Below are 22,991 nucleotides of genomic sequence, written 5' to 3' on the forward strand. Positions count from 1 at the left end.
GCGACTGGTGCCCGACGGTCGAGGTCTATGCGACAGGCCTCACCTGGACGATGATCGGCTCTTCAGCATTAAGCTTGAGGAGACCTTCGAAGTTGAAACGGTATGCAACGACGACAAGTGTTTTTTTCATAATTAAGCATGACTTCAACTATTTCAACGTGTAATTTCATCTTTTACAATTCGAGTATAGTTTATCCCATGCCATGCAAGACGCTATGTCTTGGAGAGGATGGATTTTGAAGATCATGAAAATTTTGAAACGAAGAAAATTCACCTAAGGACACATCATGATATGGATTTTGAAGTAAATATGTATAATGCCGACAGCGTAACCCATTTTGGTTGCAAAAATTGGGAAGCATTTTGCAAGATGTATGGTTTTGATGAGGGTATGCTTGTCACCATGGATCTTGGTGATCCTGACACCGACCATGCAATATGGACATTTGGGTCCTTGTTGATACGCCTCCAGTTCTACCGCTATGTGAGTTTCTCAAACATAGTTAAGTATTAACTAATTTATATTGTTTATTTCAAAATAGTTGACAACTTATTTCCATTGACAGCTTATTTTGATTGTTCAAAAAATGTGCGGAACATGGTAGACAAAACCCACTACACCGATGGCTCCGAGTTAACTTATCAGGAGAAAAATCATCTGGTCGGATTTTGTACTGATCTTGAGAATTGCAATATCTGCAATCAAACTCCTCAACATTATGGTCAATACATGCCACTAGTGCACGTGTTGAACTACGTTAACTACCATGGAGATACCCTGGTAAGATTTTTTACTATTACGACATCCGTGCATCTTTTGCATACTTCTAAAACTAGTACATCATTGCTAACTATGAAGTTATTACTATGTTTTTCAACAGAGAATCCCTGAGGATTGTGTGCCTCATTTGATGTATCAGAATGGCAGTCTTCGTGTTTTCAACTTATATCCAGGTCATCCTACGAATCTCAACTGTCCATACCGGATTTCTAGAAGAAGTGGAGACATGCTAATCAGAGAATGGAAAAAATGTATGGACAGTCGTAAGGAGGTTCTTGGAAGCAAAAGGAAGCGCCGCGCAAGAATTGGAGACAGGATGATCTCCATTCTCCATAATGGAGAGTCAAGGTCTATATTGTTTTATGCTATTTTACCTTAAATAGGGTATTTAGGTCCTGCCTAATACTGATGATCACTAATGGCGCATCACCCCAACGTGCGCCATTAGTATGCCAAAGGATACTAATGGCGCATCACCCCGCAGTGCGCCGTTAGTATGGGAAAGCACATGGGTAAATATGGCCCCCTGGAGGCATACTAATGGCGCACCGTGGCCTATACTAATGGTGCACTGCCTGGTGCGCCATTAGTATACCAGATACTAATGGCGCATGGTACTAGTGGCGCACCAGTATGGCGCACTACTGGTGCGCCACTAGTAGGCCTTTTCCTAGTAGTGACTTTTGCAATGCCCACATCACATTGTGGTTATACTTTCATACTGGCTAACCAATGCTAAACATGCAACGTCTATGTTTCTGGCGGTGACTCTAAAGTTGCAACGTTCATATGCATTTTATGTGTCACCAACTTCACTTAGTTCTCAAACTAAGTACATAATGGATGAATTTTTATTCACCCTGAATATTTCCCTTAAGAGAATGAGCACATCGTGGGTGACCACCATTCAGTTTTCAAGACCTCAAGTCCATTGCACCTCACACTTCTGTCATTTAATCAACTTCAAGTTGAGATTCAATGATAAAATATTTTAATATGTAGATTCGGTTGAAAAGCCCTTAATACACTTTACATCCTCATATTGTACTACCATTTTCCATGGTAAAGAAACATAAATTTCTTAAAATCACCAGATTCACCCAACGGGTGCTATACCATTATTTGAAATATTTGCTAGTAATGAGAATACTATGCAAGTTAGTGTTCAAAAAATAGAACCATGAGGAATTCGAAGTAAGTGGAGGCTAATAGACAACCAAAGACAGAATTATCTCTTAATAGGAATTGATCATTTTCAAATGATCGAAAGACAACTCTCAAGTTTGTCAAATGTGTGGTTATATAAATATTGTACCTATGATTACCAAACCGTCAAACATATGGTCGAACCACACCACAATTTTTTTTAAAGGCCAATAAGTTCGATGGGATAAAATTGAAAATTTGCAAATAACAACCAGATTTTGGTAAAGGATTGTTCTGAGAATCTTCATTAGAAGGAGGACCAAAATCTAGTGCGAAAAATGGAGGATGAACTCATTTGCACTCAAGAATATTGGAGACCTCAGGTAATCTCCTAATTATCCCAACATATTATTAGCCTATACTTGTACTACTACATGTAGTAAAATGTCAAATATCATATCCCTTGGATACAGTATTCGATACATTTAAATGTATGTTTCAATTCATACTCAATATTGTTGCGTGCACAATGATTTTCTAAGTATTAATGAATTAAATATTAGGCTTGATAGCCTTAGCCATCCCGGTATGGGGATGATTAGAAAATTATTGACAATTCCATTGGTCACAACTTAACAAGTTGAAAAATATTCCCCATATCATCAAATTATATGTGCACCACATGTGCCATAGGGAAATTTTTGTTTTAAGGAACTCTCACCTTAAAATTCTAAATGAGCCACTTATTCTTCCTTGAACACATTCAAAATATATATGTGGAATGTTGGACCATTATTTGGGGTAATTTAGACACTTCATGGTACTCATATACACATTCATAAAATATTTTTAAGTGTGTCTCTTATCACACATAACCATGATCTTACCCAATAAATAGCTTAACTTATCAAAGTAGGAGCAAATTCTCCTAAACAAAGGATAAACCCAGTCGAATGGACAATGTCGTTGAACTCATTTCACGAGAATTTTCTGATTTCATTCAGTACTCTATGTACATAACCAGAATGGTTTAACTAATTTTTCTTATCAAAGATAGTCAAATAAATTACATGACCACTTTTAAAGAATTGTTTTACTAGCCTCTTGCTGGACAAATACGGCCTTACACACCGTAAGTATGATCTAAATCATACCAACTGCATATCATACTATTTTCCCCTTGTAGTAACTACGTGGAAATCAATAAAGTATCTCCCATCTGCGATAATTCGGTTACATACCGATATCACCACTGCAGCGTACATCAATGGGCACTCACAGAAAATTAGGGATCTATGTGAGGAATAACAATTTATTCGTCAATCAAAATTATTCATAGCTCGTATGCTGATTGCATCAGCAATAAGGATATTCTCCGGCATTAGGGGGAGATAAGTACCACAAAGAATGCCGAGAAATAAATTAGGAATGTTATTGACATTCAATCCTTATATCCACGTACTCAAAGAATCTGAACTAGAAGTTTAGAGAATCATATATTTGCAACACATTGCAAATCTGCCACAGACATTTACTGATGACAAGGTGTCACTAAATTCTATATTCCTGTAGTAAATTGTCAGGAAGTGTGGAGGTACCTTGACAAACCACTCTTCTCCCCAAATGAGAGCAAGAGGGGGAGAAAATCTGACAACACGAGATATAACTTCTCATATGCTTCCGCGGAAACAGAGGAAATCAAAACCTTAACCAGTAAATGTAATTCAACATCAAGTTGAAAGACACCTCACTGGATGCTCATCATCCAAAGCCTGGCATAAATGTGCACAAATGTTTTGGTGCCGGGACATCGAAACGCCTTGACTCCATTTGTTATAGGAAATCACAAGGAGTTAAAAAGGAATAAATATATTATCCACAAACTTCAATGATTCCATCGGAATCATATAAACTAAAGACTACATTTGTCGACATATATTTCTTCTCAAATTGCTAAACCTTTTGGGCCCCGAACCAAAATCCATGGTAGAGTGCCTCTTGCACTCATATTGGTTCACATAAAAGGAAGCAAGTAATGAAGAATAGCACTTGCTCTACAAATGAGTAGTATTTACCGCAGTAATACCTACTGCTCATAAGTATCTTCCATATGGAATACTAAAAACTTCTCATTCATAGACAAAGTCAATGAGGTGGTGAGAAAGCGAGGCTTGTAGCAAAAGGGTTCACGCAGAGACCCGACATCGATTATGATGTAACATACCCTATTGGTATGAGTGGAATTATGTTTCGATACTAAATATCATTGGCAATAAAAATAATAATAATATCCATGCAGTTGATGGATGAAGTGGCTACATACTCATATGAGTCACTCATTTTGGAAATCTCTATTCAAGTCCCTGAAGGACTTATACTTCCGAATCCAAAAGAAAATCGCAACAAGTTTTGTGTAAAACTCCATAAGTCACTCTATGACTTGAAATTGTCAGAAATCATATGGTACTACTGACTAAACGATTTCCTTATTCAAAAGGATTACTCGGTTAAAGATGATTATTTACATGTTTAATAAAGGAGTCCCAAATTTGATTCCCTTGCATCACCTCAGTGTATATTGATGATTTCGTCATCCATGTCTATACATAAACATACACAAAATCATCTCAAGATGGAAAATTTGGATTCAACCAAATTTAGCTTAAGCTTACAACTTGAGCATTCTCTCAAGAATACATATCAGTCTACATATATCCAAAACATATACGAGAAGTTCAATGTGGATATATCATGCTAATAAAAGACATGTAATATGGTCATACTACCCCTGATAGATTACAAATCCATTCTTACCTAGGGGTGATAATTAAGTGATATTAGGACCTAAAGTTCTACATCTCACTAACACTAAAGCACTCATATAATTGCAAACTACGTCAGGCTTGACACTATATTTGCTATCTTTGTTCTGAGTGCAACCCCAACAAAAGGTATATGGTCGATATAAGAAATATCAACTTATATATCAAGCTCACAATAAAAGCTTGGACAATTCCATCAGGAAAATCAAAATATGATCATGATATGATGTAGTGATATTGGCTCTTTATTTGATCCCAACAATGCCATATCAATGACTGAATTCATTGGAATAGTCTTCTCATGAAAGTCATCTAAATAGACTTTAACGACTATTTCCATTCATCATTCTAACATAATTGCTGTATCTAAAAATATTGCAAAATATGCATGGCTTGGTAGAATGATTAACCACACTCAAAATCATGTGGTTGAGATTCATCAGAATCGCATAACTTGATTTTATTAAGATTCTACCACTTGTGTTACTCAATATGTACAGTTTATATGAAGAGCAACATCATAAAACACATTGCTCAAAAATCACTTATCCTCATGAATTATAGAAAGTGATGAAACAATTTGCAAACAAAATATTGGAAAATCCAATGGATTATTCATAATGGTATGATCATGTCAATGGAATTGGTCGGACACATCCTCCAGATTTGCAAAGTTCAGGGGGAGTAATCTCCCAAAGTATAACCTGTTAACAATCATCAGATTGCATATATTGTACTCTTTTTCCCTTCATGAGTTTTTCCCTAATGGTTTCTCATAAAAGGTTTTTAACAAGACAATATTGATACAAGTGTTCACATATGTCATGTCAGTTTCTCCTTATATTTTTCCCATTGGGTTTTAAAGGAGTTTTCAGTGACATATCAGATCACACTCTTTTCCTTATGAGTTTTCTCTCAAAGTTTCTCATAATGGTTTTTAATGAGGCAATATCTTCTCAAAGATCATATGTCATACTTTCTATTTTCCCTATCGAGGTTTTTAAAGAAAGTACTCGAGACATATTAATTGTTCTCTAAACTCACCAATGAGTTTTCTCCTTCTTCAAAGGTTTTTCTCATATGAGTTATCTAGAGACAATAATCATTATATGTTGCATCATTTTCTCCTTGTTATTTTTTCCACTGGGTTTTAAGGAGTTCTAGCAACATATCTGCACTATTCTCCTCACATTTTTCCCACAGGGTTTTTGGAGGAGACATTCAAGATTATTCAAAGAATTTGTCAAGATGATGGATATACCTAAGAAGAGGCGTTGTACAAGGGGGAGTGTTAAGAATAGAATAGTTGCTTATTAATTAAGCTAATTGGGATTAAGTTAATTGTTAGATAGGTTGCTTGGTTCTCAAGCAACAATGTACTTCCTTACTCTCAAAGCAACTATGTAATTCCTTGGCTCTCAAGTAACTATGTGTTTACTTGACTGCCAAGCATCATGTGTACTTCCGCCTGGGTATAAATACCTCACTACTATCATCAATAAAGACTAATGGATCATCTTTCGTTCATCTCTCTTATTCCTTACTTTTCACTCAAAACACTCACCTCTCACGCTTCCAACGCACCACGCCCACCACGGCGGGCCACGTGGACGCTTCTCCACGCGGCGCCTTCCCATTGGACGGGTGACTCAATCCCCTGCCGGTCCTGCCCCGTTCTACTTCCAAACCAATCTATCAACTAACCCCTCACACTTCCCATATTTCTCAAACCGCCCACCGGGCCAGAAACCAGTACACCAGCAAGGCCCTACCTCGGTACACCAAAACACTTCCAGGGCCTCGAACGCAAAACCTTCTAACAGGAGCAGAAGAAAAGGAAACGATTTTTGCAATCGGAAATATAGCTCGCTCGCACGCCCGCCCCTCCCTCCCCGTCGAGATCGCCTCCGGCTCCGTCCACACTCGCCAGCTCCAGATCTCCAAACCCTGACCCCCCCGCATGCCATCGCACTAGCCCGCCCCTCCCCCCATGGCGCCGCGTCTCCTGCTCCTCGCCCTCGTCGCGGCGGCCGTGGCCGTGCCGCCGGCGAGCGCCGCGGTGGCGAGCATCGACCTGGGCTCCGAGTGGCTCAAGGTGGCCGCCGTGCACCTCGCCCCGGGCCGCGCGCCGATCGCCGTCGCCATCAACGAGATGTCCAAGCGCAAGTCCCCCGCGCTCGCCGCGCTCGCCGACGGCAACCGCCTCGCCGGCGAGGAGGCGGCCGGCATCACCGCGCGCCACCCGGCCAAGGTCTTCTCCCGCATGCGCGACCTCCTCGCCAAGCCCTTCCCCTACGCGCGGGCCCTCGCCGACTCGCTCTTCCTCCCCTACGACCTCGTCCAGGACGCGCGCGGCGCCGCCGCGGTGCGCGCCGACGACGGCCAGGTCTACACCGTCGAGGAGATCGTCGCCATGGTGCTCCACTACGCCTCCGGGATCGCCGACGCCCACGTCGGCCTGCCCGTGCGGGACGCCGTCGTCGCCGTGCCGCCCTACTTCGGCCAGGCCGAGCGCCGGGCCCTCACGCAGGCGGCCCAGCTCGCCGGCTTCAACGTCCTCGCGCTCGTCAACGAGCACGCCGGCGCCGCGCTGCAGTACGGGATCGACAAGGACTTCTCCAACGAGTCGCGCCATGTCATCTTTTACGACATGGGCTCAGGCAGCACCTACGCCGCGCTCGTCTACTACTCGTCCTACAGCGCCAAGGAGTTCGGGAAGACGGTGTCTGTCAACCAGTTCCAGGTAATATTCTCACCTCTCCAGCTCCTTTAGCTGTTCAATTCTGCTTCAACTCATATGCCTGATTGTAAGATCTCTGAAGAAAAATGTGTTACTTCTGCTTTCACATGCCCAGCTGATAGTAGATCTGAAAAAACATGAATTTTAGCTGCTATCTCGAATAGATAGCTACAGAAGAATCTAGTGCTAATGCTTTTAGCCAATTCCTCTGCAGGTTAAGGATGTCAGATGGAACTCCAAACTTGGAGGCCTTGAAATGGAAATGCGTCTGGTAAACTATTTTGCCGATCAATTTAACAAGCAGCTTGGCAATGGGGATGACATCCGTCAGTCTCCTAAAGCAATGGCTAAGTTGAAGAAGCAGGTCAAGCGCACCAAAGAAATTCTGAGCGCAAATACTGCTGCTCCGATCTCAGTTGAATCTCTATATAATGATATCGATTTCAGGTGCGTCCTTCCATACATGCATAATCTTTGGATGAACGTTTGTATGAAACTTAAAGATGAACCAAACTGTACAAACAGGCTAACATGTCCCATCTTATGTCCTGCATCGATTCTGAACACACGAGCCTTTTACTTGTAAGCAAACGTAATTTGGAGTAGCATGGATGATAGGCCCTGTTATTTCATATTTGTCAAATGGTCTGACCTTTGATAGATCAAGTTGATTTCTTTGTCTCCTTTAAAGTGCGTAGATGCAGTATCAATTGAATAAAGGGTCTGTCTAGGGCACATCTAAATGTGCCCTAGTTATTGCACATCTAAGTGACTCAATCAAATGTAAAAAGAAAAAGAAATAGAAAAAAGAAAAATAATCGCACGTCTCTCCGTGTAAAATCAATGACATAGGACTTAGATGTGCAATATTTAAGGCACATCTAAATGTGCTTTAGCAAAACCGTTTAATAAAATTTGTTTTGGTACTGCTTTTGCATATCTCTTGTGGATAGTTTCTACTACATTGAAGTTCTGCATCCGTTTTCATTGCATATTCATGATTATGTGGAACTTGCAAGATTATACCGGCTTCTTAACTTGTCATTGTTGGTATTTTCTGTAGGCCCATTGGCCATCGATGTCCTTATTCCTTACTGCTTTGTTCTGTAATTATTGATCTTTTACCCCAGCTCCTGCTTTCATCTTTCCCTTAGTTTTTCTCAGATCATGATTAGGATTTTTTTTCAAGGTTTTACATGTTGACCGACATGCTGTTTATTACAGGAGCACCATAACACGTGAAAAATTTGAAGAGCTCTGTGCAGATTTATGGGAGCAGGCTCTGACTCCAATCAAAGATGTGCTCACGCATTCAGGCATGAAAATTGGTGACATATATGCTGTAGAGCTAATTGGAGGAGCTACCAGGGTACCAAAACTGCAGGTGATTATTACTCCCTCATTCAAGACTTAATACTTGACTTGCCATTGAGGGGCTGTAATGGAATGCAGGACTGTTGCATTGTTGAATTTCTGAAACTTTCTGTGTATGCTCATATAAACTAAACTGATTTTAGAACCTGGGTGCATGCAATGGCCTGCTTCTTATTTCACCTTTAATCTCGTAAGAAGGTTTCATCGTGAACGGAATTCAGTATTTGCCATGGAGTTTATAAACTGCTGTTAGTCATACAGAGGACTTCATTTACTTATCGACTAGAGTTACATGCCTTATTTATCTGTAACATTTATTATTATTTTGAATCTCAGTGTTTTTATTATTTGTCACATTTTGACTCACTTGGCGCATTTGTATTCCTCTGTTCCAGTCTAAGCTGCAGGAATTCCTGGGACGGAGTGAGCTAGATAAGCACCTTGATGCTGATGAAGCAATTGTTCTTGGTGCCTCACTGCATGCTGCTAATCTAAGTGATGGGATTAAGTTGAACCGCAAATTGGGGATGATTGACGGTTCTACTTATGGTTTCGTGTTTGAAATAGATGGTCCAGATTATGTCAAAGATGAAAGTACTGATCAAGTACTGGTTCCAAGGATGAAAAAGATGCCAATAAAGGTTAAACAGTATTAGTCAAGCTCTTACTTTACTTGTCGACAAACTTTGCCTGTTGCTTGAAAAAATATATCTGAACAAGATTTTTATTTGTCTGTTGTCTACAGTTGTTCAGGTCCATTAGACATACTAAGGACTTTGATGTCTCTCTCAGCTATGACAAAGCTTCTGAATTGCCCCCAGGTGTTTCATCGCACAAGTTTGCAGAGTATGCCATATCAGGCCTGACAGAAACCAGTGAAAAGTAAGCACAATGTTGATGTTATTTTGGTGCTCATAGTCTCAACTCTCAAGTGTCAACTCTCAACCCTGCTCATAGTCAACTTAACAGCCTGAAAGGACCTTTATGTGAACCAATATTTATTGTGAATAGTCTGTCTGTGAAGTTGTAATGCATATATGGTCATGTCAATATAATTCCAACTAACAAAGGGCTCTAGCGCCTTGAAAATCAAGTGGTACTGCCATTCTGTTGTAGTACTTGTATTCACCTCATGTTTTGGTTCAGGGCATCAATTTAAGTATTTAACAATGTACATTTTTCAATCAGGTATGGAAGCCGCAATTTATCTGCACCCATCAAAGCAAATCTACATTTTTCTTTGAGTAGAAGTGGAATTATTTCTCTTGATAGGGCAGAAGCAGTGATTGAGATAACTGAATGGGTTGAAGTTCCAAAGAAGAACGTAACACTAGAGACTAATACCACCGATGAGACTTTGTCTGCTGAATCAGGAACAACTGATAGTAAGGAGAATTCTAGCTCAGGAAGTGATGCTGATAATTCGAGCACTACCAATGATGAGAGCAATGTGCAAGATACTATTACAGAGAAGGTGCTGAAGAAAAGAACCTTCAGGGTTCCATTGAAGGTAAACCATACTTGGTAAATTTATGCTAATATTGACATGAGATAGAACATATGACATAGATTAACTTATGTGTCTTACTTTTTAATATAGGTCACTGAAAAAACAGCTGGTCCTGCATCAACCCTTTCAAAGGAACTGTATTCTGAGGCAAAAAGTAGGTTAGATGTACTTAATAAGAAGGATGCTGAGCGGAGGAGAACTGCTGAACTGAAAAATAACCTTGAGTCTTACATATACTCTATGAAGGAAAAGGTACCTTTTCTTTGCAAAGTTTTTAGCTTGTTGTGATGTGAACATTGCCAGTACGTGGCATACTATACTGTACATTACTTTTTATGTGACACACCTTATTTATTTTTGATTGCTTAATTGCTGCCATTTGACACATCACAGTTGGAGGAAAGCACAGATATGTTGGCCGTCTCAACTGAACAGGAGAGGGAATCTTTTACAGCGAAACTCAGTGAGGTCAGTCAAATAATGGATCTTCCTTGGGGATAACTTGTCTGGGATATCTCTCATGCTGAAGTTGTTGACAAATGCAGGTGCAGGATTGGCTCTATATGGATGGTGAAGAGGCTCAAGCAAACGAATTTCAAGAGCGCCTTGATCAGCTTAAGGCCATGGGCGACCCAATTCTTTTCAGGTAATTAATTTTGTCAACTTAAGTCCATATCATTCAGTTACTGATATTGTTTATTTTTTTGTTATACAGAATGAGTGAGTTAAAAGCCCGACCAGCAGCTTGCGGAAGTGCTCGATTGTATCTTACTGAGCTACAAAAGGTATCCCCAAGATGAGCAAATGACTTCTCTATCTACAATAATTTATTCTTGACACAATGTACTTGAATAGTTTCATTTCATATAAGAACCAATATGATTGACGTGCTTGCTCCTGAAATAATGCTTGGATTAAGAAAGAGCATATACTTGTTCCATTTGAGCAAAAAAACATTTATCTGCAAAGATCAAGCATTGTATTACCAACACAACTTTTTGGCATGGTTCATCCTCCACCTGCCACTGCCACAAAAAAAAAGTCATCTTGAACAATCACCGTCATTCTTCATGTTCATGGGTTCTTGAAGCTGTCAATTGTGGTAAATATTCAAAAGAGATCATGTCAGTGCAATCTTGGACCGTTTCTTACATTTCAAATTTGCAAAGTCGATTACCTGATAATAATCAGACTTTTGTAGGCACAAAAAACCTGAAGTTTGGACATTCCTGAATTCCAAACAAGCTAACACAGTACATTTTACTCCCTCCGTCCCATAATGTAAGAGTTTATTGGCACTAGTGTAGTTTCAAAAAACGTCTTACATTATGAGACGGAGGGAGTAGTTTACTGCATTATAGAACTGCCAAGTCTTAAAAATTATAGATGGTTTGCATTCTTATTTATTCTTTTTTTTACCCTGCAGATTGTTAAGAACTGGGATACAAGCAAACCATGGCTTCCAAAAAAGAGAGTAGATGAGGTCGTAAGTGAAGCAGATAAACTGAAAACTTGGTTGGAGGAGAAGGAAGCCCTACAGAAGAGGTAAGCCTTTTTAATGAAAAACCATCCTCGAGTTCTATTTACGTTTCAAGTAGCTAACTCCAGGCGACTATTGCAGCACCCCTGTCCACAGCTCGCCTGCTTTCACATCTGAAGAGGTCTACCAGAAAGTTTTAGCCCTACAAAATAAGGTCAGAATTTTATACTTGGATCCTAGCACACCAGGCTCAACTTTGATCCAACTTCTCAACACAACATGAACTCAATTGATGTGCAGGTCTCTAGCGTCAATAGGATCCCAAAACCAAAACCCAAGGTTGAGAAGAAACCCGCAAAGGAGGAAGCTAACAAGGAGAAGACGGACTCTTCAGAATCTGCATCCAGCGAGTCTGAATCCACGGAGAAGCCGTCGGAATCAGATGCCCCTGAGAAGAATAACGATTCGGAACCAGAATCCCATGACGAGTTGTGATTATTAGAATCGGCTTTTGAACACCCCTGAGAGATACTACTCAAAATATACTCCGAGAAGATAGCTCGTCACCACCACAGTTTTGTTTGGCGGCCGAAAAGACAGAGAGGTTTGTGTAGGAATTCACGGCAGGCTAGATGCTATACGAGCGAGAAGAATTTGATATTGATCGCTGTATAGCAATATTGTGGTCTCTAGGGCATATGCTGTCGAGATAGCGGCTCGAAAGGCTTAGTTGTCAGGACTGAGAAGACTTTGTAGCTGCATTGTTGTACTGAAACTCATTTATATTTTGATAACAGCTACTATAGAGATTTTATGCCTGGTAGGGGTTTCAATGTATCTGTTTGCTCTTTTATACTGTCTATCACGCAGTGCTGTTTAACTTGCAGTTAAAGCAATAAAGAGCGGATGTTTTGCTGAAAGACTAGAGTGCATCCTGCTGCAGGTTAACACAACGGTGAAAGCGAAATTCAATCTACACGACTGGTTTGAAAGTAATACTCCCTCCGTTCCTAAATATAAGTCTTTTTAGACATCTTAAATGGACTACAACATACAAATGTATGTAGACATATTTTAAAGTGTAGATTCACTTATTTTGCTCCGTATGTAGTCATTTGTTGGAATCTCTAAAAAGACTTATACAGGATTTGGGGAACGGAGGGAGTAGAATTTTAAAATTTCTGGATATCTTTGCACGAGGATGACATCGTCTTTTTGATCTGTACGTTGATATGAGTCGCGCTCTGTAGCGTTTGGGTTGAAACATTGTTTTACTTGGTTTTCACCCGAATATTTCTCTCCTAAAGATAATGGCCCTCTTACTACTGCTGGCATCCGTGTCAGTTTGTTGAGGCTTTGCTTGTGATGGGAACCGCAAGATACACAGGTACGCTTACCGGCAAGAAGATGCTGGAAACAGCATTTTAGTATAGCCCAAGGTTTTGCTTGTTAGAGCTGGTTCCCAGCCAATAGGATGTGTTTTGGGAGGGCTTGATAACAAAAGGGAACATTGTTTTGGGAGAGCCCAATAACAAAGTGCTATGCCATTTCTCGAAATGGAGGCATAAGATTTGCCTCATCTATTAAATAAGGAGAAGTAAGAGTTTTACAAATCAACATTCAAGGCATGACAATTACTCACATGTTACAATATGCCCTAGCTTTTTAGCCCGCGCAATAATCCAAAGCTTTGCCTCCTCGATGATGGTTTCCAGAAGGACTAGTGGCGGTACACTTTTATGGCAAAAGACCCTCGCATTTCACTCGTTCCAAATAATCCAAGAGACAAGCATGGTGAGAGAGGCCATCGTTCGTCTATTGGGGTTTGCATGCCGAATCGCTTGTCCCACCAAATCTTGAGGGAGTCTTCAAGATGGCAAGCATCGATGTCCATGTCCACCCGACCCAGTTTGTTCCTGACCGCTCTCCAGAGCCTCGGAGTGTAGCGACACCTATAGAAAAGATGAGCTCCAGTTTCTTGCTCCCTTTTACAGGGTGTGCAAAGGCCGCAATTTATGCCAAAGCGGAGTATTTAACCAAAAACTACCACAATTCATGAAACCATGTCTACAAACTACCACTTTATGATTTTGTCCCAAAAACTATCACTTTTTTGCTAATCTGTGACTAAAAACTACCATGTGTGTAAATCAACCGATTCATCCATTTTAAACGCGTTTATGATAGACCTGGCCCGCATGTAAGTGCTACTCGCCGGCGCAGGGAGTGCGCGGAGGAGCTGCTGCTCGCCGGCGGGGGGGAGGGGGGGTGTGTGCCTGCTGCTCGCTGGCTCAGGGAGTGCGTGGAGGAGCTGCTGCTCGTCGGCGCAGGGGGTGCGCGGCGGAGCTGCTGCTGCTCGCCGGCGCGGGGAGGGGGGGGGGGGTGCCTGCTGCTCGCCGGCACAGGGAGTGCGCGGAGGAGCTGCTGCTCGCCGGCACAGGGGGTGCGCGGCGGAGCTGCTGCTTCTCGCCGGCAGGGGGGTGCGCGGTGGAGCTGCCCGTGCTCACCGGCACAGTGCGAGGCGGAGCTGCTGCTGCTCGCCAGTGCAGGGGAGGGAGCGGGGCGTTGACTTACGATGCCATGACAGCACTTACATGCGGGCCAGGTCTATTATAAACGCGTTTAAAATGGATGAATCGGTTGATTTACATACATGGTAGTTATTAGTCACAGATTAGCAAAAAAATGGTAGTTTTCGGGACAAAATCGTAAAGTGGTAGTTTGTAGGCACGGTTTCATGAATTGTGGTAGTTTTTGGTTAAATACTCCGGCTGAGGTTATGTGAGGATCATAGTACAGGGCAACACTCACATAGAGGGGGGCAAACTCCAAAAGACACCACATGAGAGCTCTGATAATGGCAATGCCGAAACCACCGGCAAAGACCACAGACAGTCATTATGAAGGAGCTACGCCACTGCCAACCCCGCAGCGTGCAAACAGGGACGTGGAAGATTCTAATTCGTTGAGCTTGCACGAAGGACGGGCAGATTCTCCACCGAAAGGGTGATTATTGCCGAAGGGAGTGAGGAGAACAAGCGATGAAGAAATGAGGCATGGTCTTAGAGAGTGCTAGTGATGAAATCATCTCCACAGGAAGGGTGGCGCCCATATCTAACGTGGAGTGTAAACGAAGGGCACTGCACAGCAACGACAACAACAGCAACACGAGCACCACATGACGGAAAGGTGAAGATTCCGGAGGAAGCTCACAAGTCACAAGAATGCCGATTTGCAGAGGAGTTCACCGGAACGGGACGAAGAGTCGAGCATGGATGCCGGGACCACATAACGAGCACGAAGGGGGAGCATGGATGCCGGAGGGTGCACATTTGTTGTGATCTTGTTGTGTTTGCTTGTTATTTGAGACCCGTCAGCATCAAAGACAGGGAGAGAAACAGAGGCGAGGAAGACAACAAGCGCCGTCAAAACCATACTCCCCCAGGGGCCAGGGCCAGGAGCGCTTGACCAGCTCTCCCTCCCGTTCTCCAAAAGTTGACCGTTATCTCACTAACTCCCTAGGACCAGTCAAACACCTCGACTTGCTACCGCTGCCACAGCCACGGCCACTAGCACGTGCCAACCTCGTCTCAACTCCCACTACCACCACATGCCCTGACGCCCTGACCTGGTCCATCTTACTCCCTGCCAGCATGTCACTCTCTCCTCACTCGTGCCTCGCAACCCTTCCCCAGAATACTTCTCACCCCCAGAATCTCAGCGCCGTCTCGTATATAAACATTGCCGAACGGCTAGCATCACACACACGACCCTGAGGCTAGAGCGATCAAGAACCGAGCCAGCCGCACGAGGAGATCGAGAAAACCGACCAAAGGCGCCACCGCCACTGCCCGCGCTCGATCGATCACCCATGGACAACAAGAATGGCGTCAAGGTCACCTACATCGAGACGCAGTTCGTCACCTCCGACGCCGCGGGCTTCAAGTCCCTCGTGCAGCGCCTCACCGGCAACTCACCCGCCGCCGCGCCCGCGCCCGCGCCACAGCTCCACAGGCCGCGGCCCCGCCACGCCGACGGGTGGAGCGCTGCCACTGCTGGACCGTCAAGCTATCGCATGCCCGCCACGGCAGGCCCGGCCAGCGCAGCGGCGAATGACGCGCGGACGGCGGCGGCCGCTGCCCACGCCGGCGCCGCGCAGCCGTGCCTGGATGAGCTGCACGGCCTCTGCGATTACACGGAGCTTTTCACCGTCGTCGGCGCGAGCGAACGGCAGCGTGACGGCAGTTACAGTGGTTTCCCCTATTGAAGTGCAAGTGTAAATACTAAATACACAGAGTCTGGGTGTTAAAGTTCAGCCTTTGCAGCCATAGACAGCAGCATTTGTAAGAGACTTGACAGCGCAAACATTTGTGTATGTAAAGTTGTAATCATTGTGGGAGTTCACAAGATATATGTATTCAACGTCCGGGGCCTGTTTGTACTCGTGAATTCGATCTTGCATGCGTGCTAGAGGAGAGGAGAGGAGAGGAGGCACGAGATATATTCGACATTTGCCTGGGAGCGTTTTCTTTTTCTAAGACAGCCAGGTGATTGATCCTTTTAACCGAGTTTTGCGGCTCTCTAATTTGGACCGGTAACAGAAAGGCAATGCATGAAATATGCATGATTCGCTTGGTACTCATACTCTCTTATTGCACTGCTAATTTCTGCCCATCTCTATAAAACTACAGCATCGCAAACCAAAGCTGCGCTCTTAAGCAAGTTCTGTTACACTTGGATTAAGAACCAACTATATATTTTCAGTTGGTCGAAGGCATACCGTGAAAGATGTCTTAGAGAACAAGGAAATTCAGGGGGGAAATCACACACAAGAAACATATATTTCCTACGCATAATATTTGTAGTGCTGGACAGGGGCATTTTTATTCCATATACTATGATGGAAACATTCTTTCTGTTTTGTGCAGTGCAACACCGGCAAATGGTCCTATGCAACATTGAATTCAATGAGAAGTACATGCTTGCAGCAGCAGCTGCGACACATACAAAACTGGCTCAATCTCTTCACCAAGTACAACACACAGAGACACATACTCTACCCAGTACATACACGGATACACCAGTGTCTAGAGTTCTCAAACTATACACATATCGGTAAGCCGGCCCCTGCCATGCGGTGCGACATCGCCTTCCTTTCCTTTTGCAGAAAAGAAGGATCTCGAGTACGAGTACCATTCACGCCAGGTGATGCGAGAAGTAGGTGCAGAGCATCACCTCCTCTTCTTTTACTTTCACTTCTTTCCTGTTGAGGTAAGGGGGTTGTCAAATTCCTGAATTCTGCAGTTGCTTAAACCCATCCGAAAGCATGAAAAAAGAGAAGATTGCAGTTCCACGATGACCTAGCTGTACAAAAAAAATTCCTATGTTTTCCGAGAAAACAAGAGCTACAAGCACTGATATGTGAGACATTAATCCCCTTGTTGTTCTTGTGCAAATTATGCACCAAGGCGTTAGCCATATTTCATACCTGGGCATCATTCTCCGGACCAACTGCAGCGTCAGACTGAACTCTTAAGTGTTCAGTGCTGTTTTCTAAGTTCTGCATCCCTGAATGACTAGCAGTTCTTGCAGCCTTGCGGCACCTGATCAAATTTCTCTAGATGGGCTCTAGACGAAGATTGGATACTGCAAAAATTCTGAAGCATGGGTACTGCTTCGTAATGGGTTGGTGAGGGTCTATGGCTATGGCTATAGAAGCTCTCCCCATATTTTTCATGCTTGGTTAGTTTCGATTCATGGTGTCTTCGTTTATGAAATAAGTATCTCCGTTCTACTGAGCAAAATTGATCTACCATTCAAGCAACAAGCCTACAACAGAACGCCTCTTGAAACACAAAATGAGTTCACAGAACGGAAACAAGCAAACAAAATATAGACATGTACTGCAAGAAGCATACCATGGTGGGTGGATGTGAATAATGTTTCCTTCTACAAGATCCACATTGTCACATATTTTGGGACTGAAGATAATGGTCCTCTTACTACTGCTGTCATCCATGTCACAATCTGTCAACGGAAGCTGCAAGAAACACAAATACACTGATAACACCACACTGGCACGAGACGCGTAGCATAAGGTTTGGTTTCTTAGAACTTACCCCCAGTAAAGGATATGTTTTGTGAGGGCATAACAACATTAAAAGATAGTTCTAAGGGTAGCACTGCATTTTTATCTTAAATGTCTGAACACTACATGGTTGGGCAATTAAAAAAGAGTGGCCAAACGCCACGCGGAAAACTATCCAACATGCATGACTTGCACAACACATATTCTACAATTACCATTTAATAGCAAGCATGCATTTTTCATGCGCAACAATTATTACTTTTCTTGGAAAATAGTATAAAAACAATATGTTAATTTGCTGCAAGCAATAAGTAAACGAAAGAACAGAGCTCTTGAAAGATAAAGATGAAACACAGACGTTACTCTTTTCTTTCAACAGGCAGAGGCAGACTGTTAGTTTTCCTTCCAAGGACCTTGACAAAATTTGAACAGTAACTCCATTTGAATCACCTGGCAATAGGAAGAGTCACTGCATCATCAATATATGAATACACAATTACACATTGATGAAGGTTATTACACTAACTGCTTCAACTAGCAAGTCTAGCATAACTATACAAAGTTCACGACAGCAAAACTAAGAGGACTACCTAAATAATCTCGCGCTTTGTTATACTGCCTCGAGAACTCGGCATGCCTATCTTTCTCCATCTGCATAATCTGTTGCATCCTTCCATAATAACCAGCTCTGCACGAGGAAATAAAATATTTAGAATAGCATAACATTCGGTGTTATTTCAACGCGCATTTGGTAAGGAATTGTCAGGGTTACTATACCCGGTTGATCTCATGGGGAGTGCAGTACCCTCCATATCTGTTGCAGTGAAAGCTTCTTGGAATAGGTCAGACATAGTTTTTCGGTTTCCCTTCACATCTTTGTTCACCATAGTCAAGTTGTTTCGAACAGTATCCTGTTGCAGGAATGAAGTATCATGACGAACAGTACAACTGAACAACTACCAATAACAGCAGTTATATCAACAACATACTTCCGCTTCATCCTCACTAGACGTTTCACCAATAGCATGCTCCGAGTGCTCTTCACTGTCAAGATCCCTCTGACCTAGAAGTGCTAGTATTTTCTTCCCTGAAGTCGGAACTTTTGGCTTCCCTTCCTTAGCTTCGGTTTGTTGATGAATCTGCATTGAAATGTTCAGAGACTAGCTAGCTGTTGTCTAAGAACTCCAAACAATGAAGCAGCACCAAGAAATACTCACCGAAAATGATGTTCTAACAGATGAGGCACTTCTATCCTGTAGATCTTCAAGAAGTTCAGCAACTGAAATGTTTGCATTCTTGGTTGGATGGGCAAAATCTGGGGGCAATTCTTCAGTTTCAGTTTCTTCATCGATATTTTCGAACTGCTCAGCCATCATAGTTTCTATAGCTTTAGCTGGTCGCATTCCTGAGGAAACTTCTTGTTCCCCAGCATACAAGTTTTCACTCTTTACGCCTGACAGAATAGAATTGAATCCACGTATTGAAAATTTGAGCTTATTTTCACATTTGCTCCCTGCATCAGTACCAAAAAAAGGAGAATGATTCATATATGATACACGCCCGAAAAAGTTATGCAAGAAAACATTTACATGCCAAAGTCCTGCACTGCTTCAAGAAATATCAGAATCTACATAATATGTATTACAGGAGATGCAGTTGCAGTGATATACTTTTGCTTGTTCCAGCAGATAGGAGCGAGACACTACGAGCATGAGGATCTTTATGCACATGGGCTAGCTCATCAGCCTCTTCGTGAACTTCATCCCAGATGGTTGATTCATTGTGGCCCGCCATTCTGGTATCCTTCTCTCTCTTATTTGAAGTAGCACAGGCCAGCGAGAGCCTTGTTGGTTGGACATCCTGTTGATATACAATAAAAGAAAAGCCACATGTTCAATAAGCATTTCATATGCTGCTACATGCCGATATTTTCAAGCGATGTCAGATAAATTTGCATAAAAAGGCACAATGAGCTGCAACAATGTTTATGAGATTTTCAAGCGATGTCAGATAAATTTGTACAGTTTGCGCATCTAGTAGAGTGGTTCAGGGTCCAGACACAATACTATGAAATTCAGAACAGTTTCGTTGCACATGAGCTGCAACAATGTTTACGACATTTATTGGCCAAGCAAATAAAGAACATATGAAATACCAAAGCCTATGTAGCTCAGCGTCAGGAGAGGCAGCACCTCATCAGATATCGGATCCTCGAGAGAATCAGAGACGCGGTCGGGGTGCTGGTGAGACTGAGGTGATGCGCAGTCGTACTCATCAAATCTTTCCATGGCAAATGCCCTGAATCAACTGCACACATAGGTGTTGTCAGGCAGCTAGCGAAGTTACAGCACAATTGGTGAAAAGAGTGAAATGCCCTGCCTGCTGCTGGCGTGTGGCAGTGCCTGCTGGGGCGCCGGAGTGCCGGATGCCCGACGTGACGTTCAGTCTGCAAGTTGCGCCGCCGCGCCCTCCACCCGCTCGCTCGCGGCGCCGCCCCCCGCGATTCAGCTGGCGGGCCGCGTGGCCGTGGCCTCGGCGAATCGAGAGGGCGCGCCCTCGCCTCGCGCTGCGCGTAGCTCGTGAAGCCTTGCTCCTCAGCTCGCTGGCCGACCTGACCGCCCTGCTCGTCGGCGGAGAGGCGCCGCGGCCGCCCGCTCGACCTGCCGAGCAGCAGGCCTCCAAGGTCAGGGTTCTGCTTCTGGGCCTTGCACCTGGGAGCACAATAGGCCAAATGGGCCTTTGGCTCGGCCTTGTGCGAGAGGAATGGGCCCACGGTTTCTGAATTAATCGCTGCGTATCTTTTTATTTTGAATTCCATCGCTGCATATCTTTGGTACACACAGACACAGGGCCGGGGAATTCTCGAAATCACTAACAATTTTGTTAAAGCACATCTAGATATATCCTAAATATTGCACACCCAAGTCCTCTACCATTGATTTTACGTAAAGATTCGTGCAAGCATTTTCATTACCTTTTTTTTGTTCTTTCTAGTTTGATACTACTCCCTCCGTCCCGTGATGTAAGATGTTTTTTTTTGTTGATAGCATGTAAGATGTTTTTTTGACTCTTACATTACGGGACGAAGGGAGTAGTTAATTAGATGTGCAATAACTAAAGCACATCTAAATATGCCCTAAACAGATCTAATCACTAACTAAGGAGCACTCTTTGCAAAGGTCACTCCCACTTTCAAAGGTTGCGACAATATGGAAGTTTTTTTTTTCTTTTTTCTAGATCCGTTTATTCAAAAAGTTTTATCTGTTAAACCGTGCGTCCAAATCTCGAACCATTTTCATCATTGTATTCCTCGTGTCGAGATCGTCAAAATTAGATCCCATATTGATAGATTTTGATTAACTTTTTTTCTTAAAAAAACCATACGAAAAAAACAAACCAGGCGCACGCTTTTTTCCTTTCCGAAAAGAGGCACGATTGTGCCTCTCGCGGAATCAAACTAATGCTTCTACCTATCACCCTCCGGGTGAGTTTGAGAGACAATACTTGGGAGGACCTCATTGAGGGAGTCCTGGACTAACGGTTCTATCCAGAGCCGCCACACGTCTTGTCTGGACTAAGCGGTCCCCAATATCCGTCACGGAGGTTCGGCAGCTCTGGTCCTCCATCCAATTATCGGCGGATTCCATCTCACACGAGTCCTCATGGACGGCGGCAGTAGCCTCAATTTGCTCCATCAAGACACTGTCCGCAAAATGGGCATCGACCCTTCAAAGATCAAGCTCACCACAACTACCTTCAAGGGAGTAATACCCGGCGTAGAAGCCCGCTGTACAGGCTCAATCTCACTGGAAGTCTGTTGGGAATCGTAGCATAATTTAAAATTTTTCTACGCTCACCAAGATGCATCTATGGAGTCTACTAGCAACGAAGGGAAGGGAGTGCATCTACATACCCTTGTAGATCGCGCGCGGAAGCGTTCCAATGAACGTGGATGACGGAGTCGTACTCGCCGTGATCCAAATCACCGATGACCGAGTGCCGAACGGACGGCACCTCCGTGTTCAACACACGTACGGTGCAGCGACGTCTCCTCCTTCTTGATCCAGCAAGGGGGAAGGAGAGGTTGATGGAGATCCAGCAGCACGACGGCGTGGTGGTGGATGTAGCGGTTCTCCGGCAGGGCTTCGCCGAGCTTCTGCGAGAGAGAGAGAGGTGTTGCAGGGGAGGAGGGAGGCGCCCAAGGCTGTGTGTTGCTGCCCTCCCTCCCCCCTTTATATAGGCCCCCTGGGGGGGCGCCGGCCCAGGGAGATGGGATCTCCAAGGGGGGGCGGCGGCCAAAGGGGGGAAGGGGTGCCTTGCCCCCCAAGGCAAGGGGGAAGCTCCCCCCTAGGGTTCCCAACCCTAGGCGCATGGGGGGAGGCCCAAGGGGGGCGCCCCAGCCCACTAAGGGCTGGTTCCCTTCCACTTTCAGCCCACGGGGCCCTCCGGGACAGGTGGCCCCACCCGGTGGACCCCCGGGACCCTTCCGGTGGTCCCGGTACAATACCGGTAACCCCCGAAACTTTCCCGGTGGCCGAAACTGGACTTCCTATATATAATTCTTCACCTCCGGACCATTCCGGAACCTCTCGTGACGTCCGGGATCTCATCCGGGACTCCGAACAACTTTCGGGTTTCCGCATACATATATCTCTACAACCCTAGCGTCACCGAACCTTAAGTGTGTAGACCCTACGGGTTCGGGAGACATGCAGACATGACCGAGACGCCTCTCCGGTCAATAACCAACAGCGGGATCTGGATACCCATGTTGGCTCCCACATGTTCCACGATGATCTCATCGGATGAACCACGGTGTCGAGGATTCAATCAATCCGTATGCAATTCCCTTTGTCAATCGGTATGTTACTTGCCCGAGATTCGATCGTCGGTATCCCAATACCTTGTTCAATCTCGTTACCGGCAAGTCTCTTTACTCGTACCGCAATGCATGATCCCGTGACTAACGCCTTAGTCACATTGAGCTCATTATGATGATGCATTACCGAGTGGGCCCAGAGATACCTCTCCGTCACACGGAGTGACAAAT

The 22,991-nt window shown here is 43.8% G+C and overlaps 2 protein-coding genes across 3 annotated transcripts; one reads left to right on the forward strand and one right to left on the reverse strand.

Annotated features, from left to right (window-relative positions):
• Positions 1-6,285: 6,285 nt before the first annotated feature.
• LOC123145260 (heat shock 70 kDa protein 17) lies at positions 6,286-12,706 on the forward strand. The gene is made up of 13 exons (XM_044564629.1): positions 6,286-7,492; positions 7,704-7,936; positions 8,714-8,873; positions 9,259-9,504; positions 9,609-9,745; positions 10,052-10,373; positions 10,464-10,625; positions 10,767-10,841; positions 10,919-11,019; positions 11,089-11,158; positions 11,800-11,918; positions 11,995-12,067; positions 12,154-12,706. The coding sequence occupies exons 1-13, from the start codon at positions 6,740-6,742 to the stop codon at positions 12,346-12,348; spliced, it is 2,646 nt and encodes an 881-aa protein (XP_044420564.1). The 5' UTR covers positions 6,286-6,739; the 3' UTR covers positions 12,349-12,706.
• A 4,005-nt stretch (positions 12,707-16,711) lies between these two features.
• Positions 16,712-20,631, reverse strand: LOC123145261 (uncharacterized). Of its 2 annotated transcripts, none has more exons than XR_006472208.1 (10): positions 20,321-20,631; positions 20,134-20,248; positions 19,612-19,801; positions 19,159-19,454; positions 18,931-19,080; positions 18,719-18,852; positions 18,532-18,629; positions 18,305-18,391; positions 17,772-17,893; positions 16,712-17,116 (listed from the first exon to the last, which is right to left on the reverse strand). XR_006472208.1 is itself a non-coding variant. In XM_044564630.1 (10 exons), exons 2-10 carry the CDS (start codon positions 20,227-20,229, stop codon positions 17,050-17,052), a joined length of 1,245 nt encoding a protein of 414 aa, XP_044420565.1. In that variant the 5' UTR covers positions 20,230-20,248; positions 20,321-20,631; the 3' UTR covers positions 16,712-17,049. The 2 variants fall into 2 exon arrangements, 1 of the variants encoding a protein (XP_044420565.1); XM_044564630.1 differs by having other exon boundaries at positions 18,300-18,391.
• Between the last annotated feature and the right edge of the window lie 2,360 nt (positions 20,632-22,991).

This window comes from Triticum aestivum, chromosome 6D (assembly GCF_018294505.1).
Source record: "Triticum aestivum cultivar Chinese Spring chromosome 6D, IWGSC CS RefSeq v2.1, whole genome shotgun sequence".
NCBI lineage: Eukaryota > Viridiplantae > Streptophyta > Magnoliopsida > Poales > Poaceae > Triticum > Triticum aestivum.

Excerpts from the sequence above, each read along its gene's own strand:
- LOC123145261 (XM_044564630.1), bottom strand. The coding sequence starts at position 20,229 with ATGGAAAGATTTGATGAGTACGACTGCGCATCACCTCAGTCTCACCAG. Across the intron at positions 18,853-18,930 it reads CTAGTGAGGATGAAGCGGAA|GATACTGTTCGAAACAACTT; the intron begins GTATGTTGTTGA and ends TTCCTGCAACAG. Across the intron at positions 17,894-18,299 it reads TGTTGAAAGAAAAGAGTAAC|CTTCCGTTGACAGATTGTGA; the intron begins GTCTGTGTTTCA and ends TGTTTCTTGCAG.
- LOC123145260 (XM_044564629.1), top strand. The coding sequence starts at position 6,740 with ATGGCGCCGCGTCTCCTGCTCCTCGCCCTCGTCGCGGCGGCCGTGGCC. Across the intron at positions 10,374-10,463 it reads CCTTCAGGGTTCCATTGAAG|GTCACTGAAAAAACAGCTGG; the intron begins GTAAACCATACT and ends TTTTTAATATAG. Across the intron at positions 11,919-11,994 it reads AAGGAAGCCCTACAGAAGAG|CACCCCTGTCCACAGCTCGC; the intron begins GTAAGCCTTTTT and ends CGACTATTGCAG.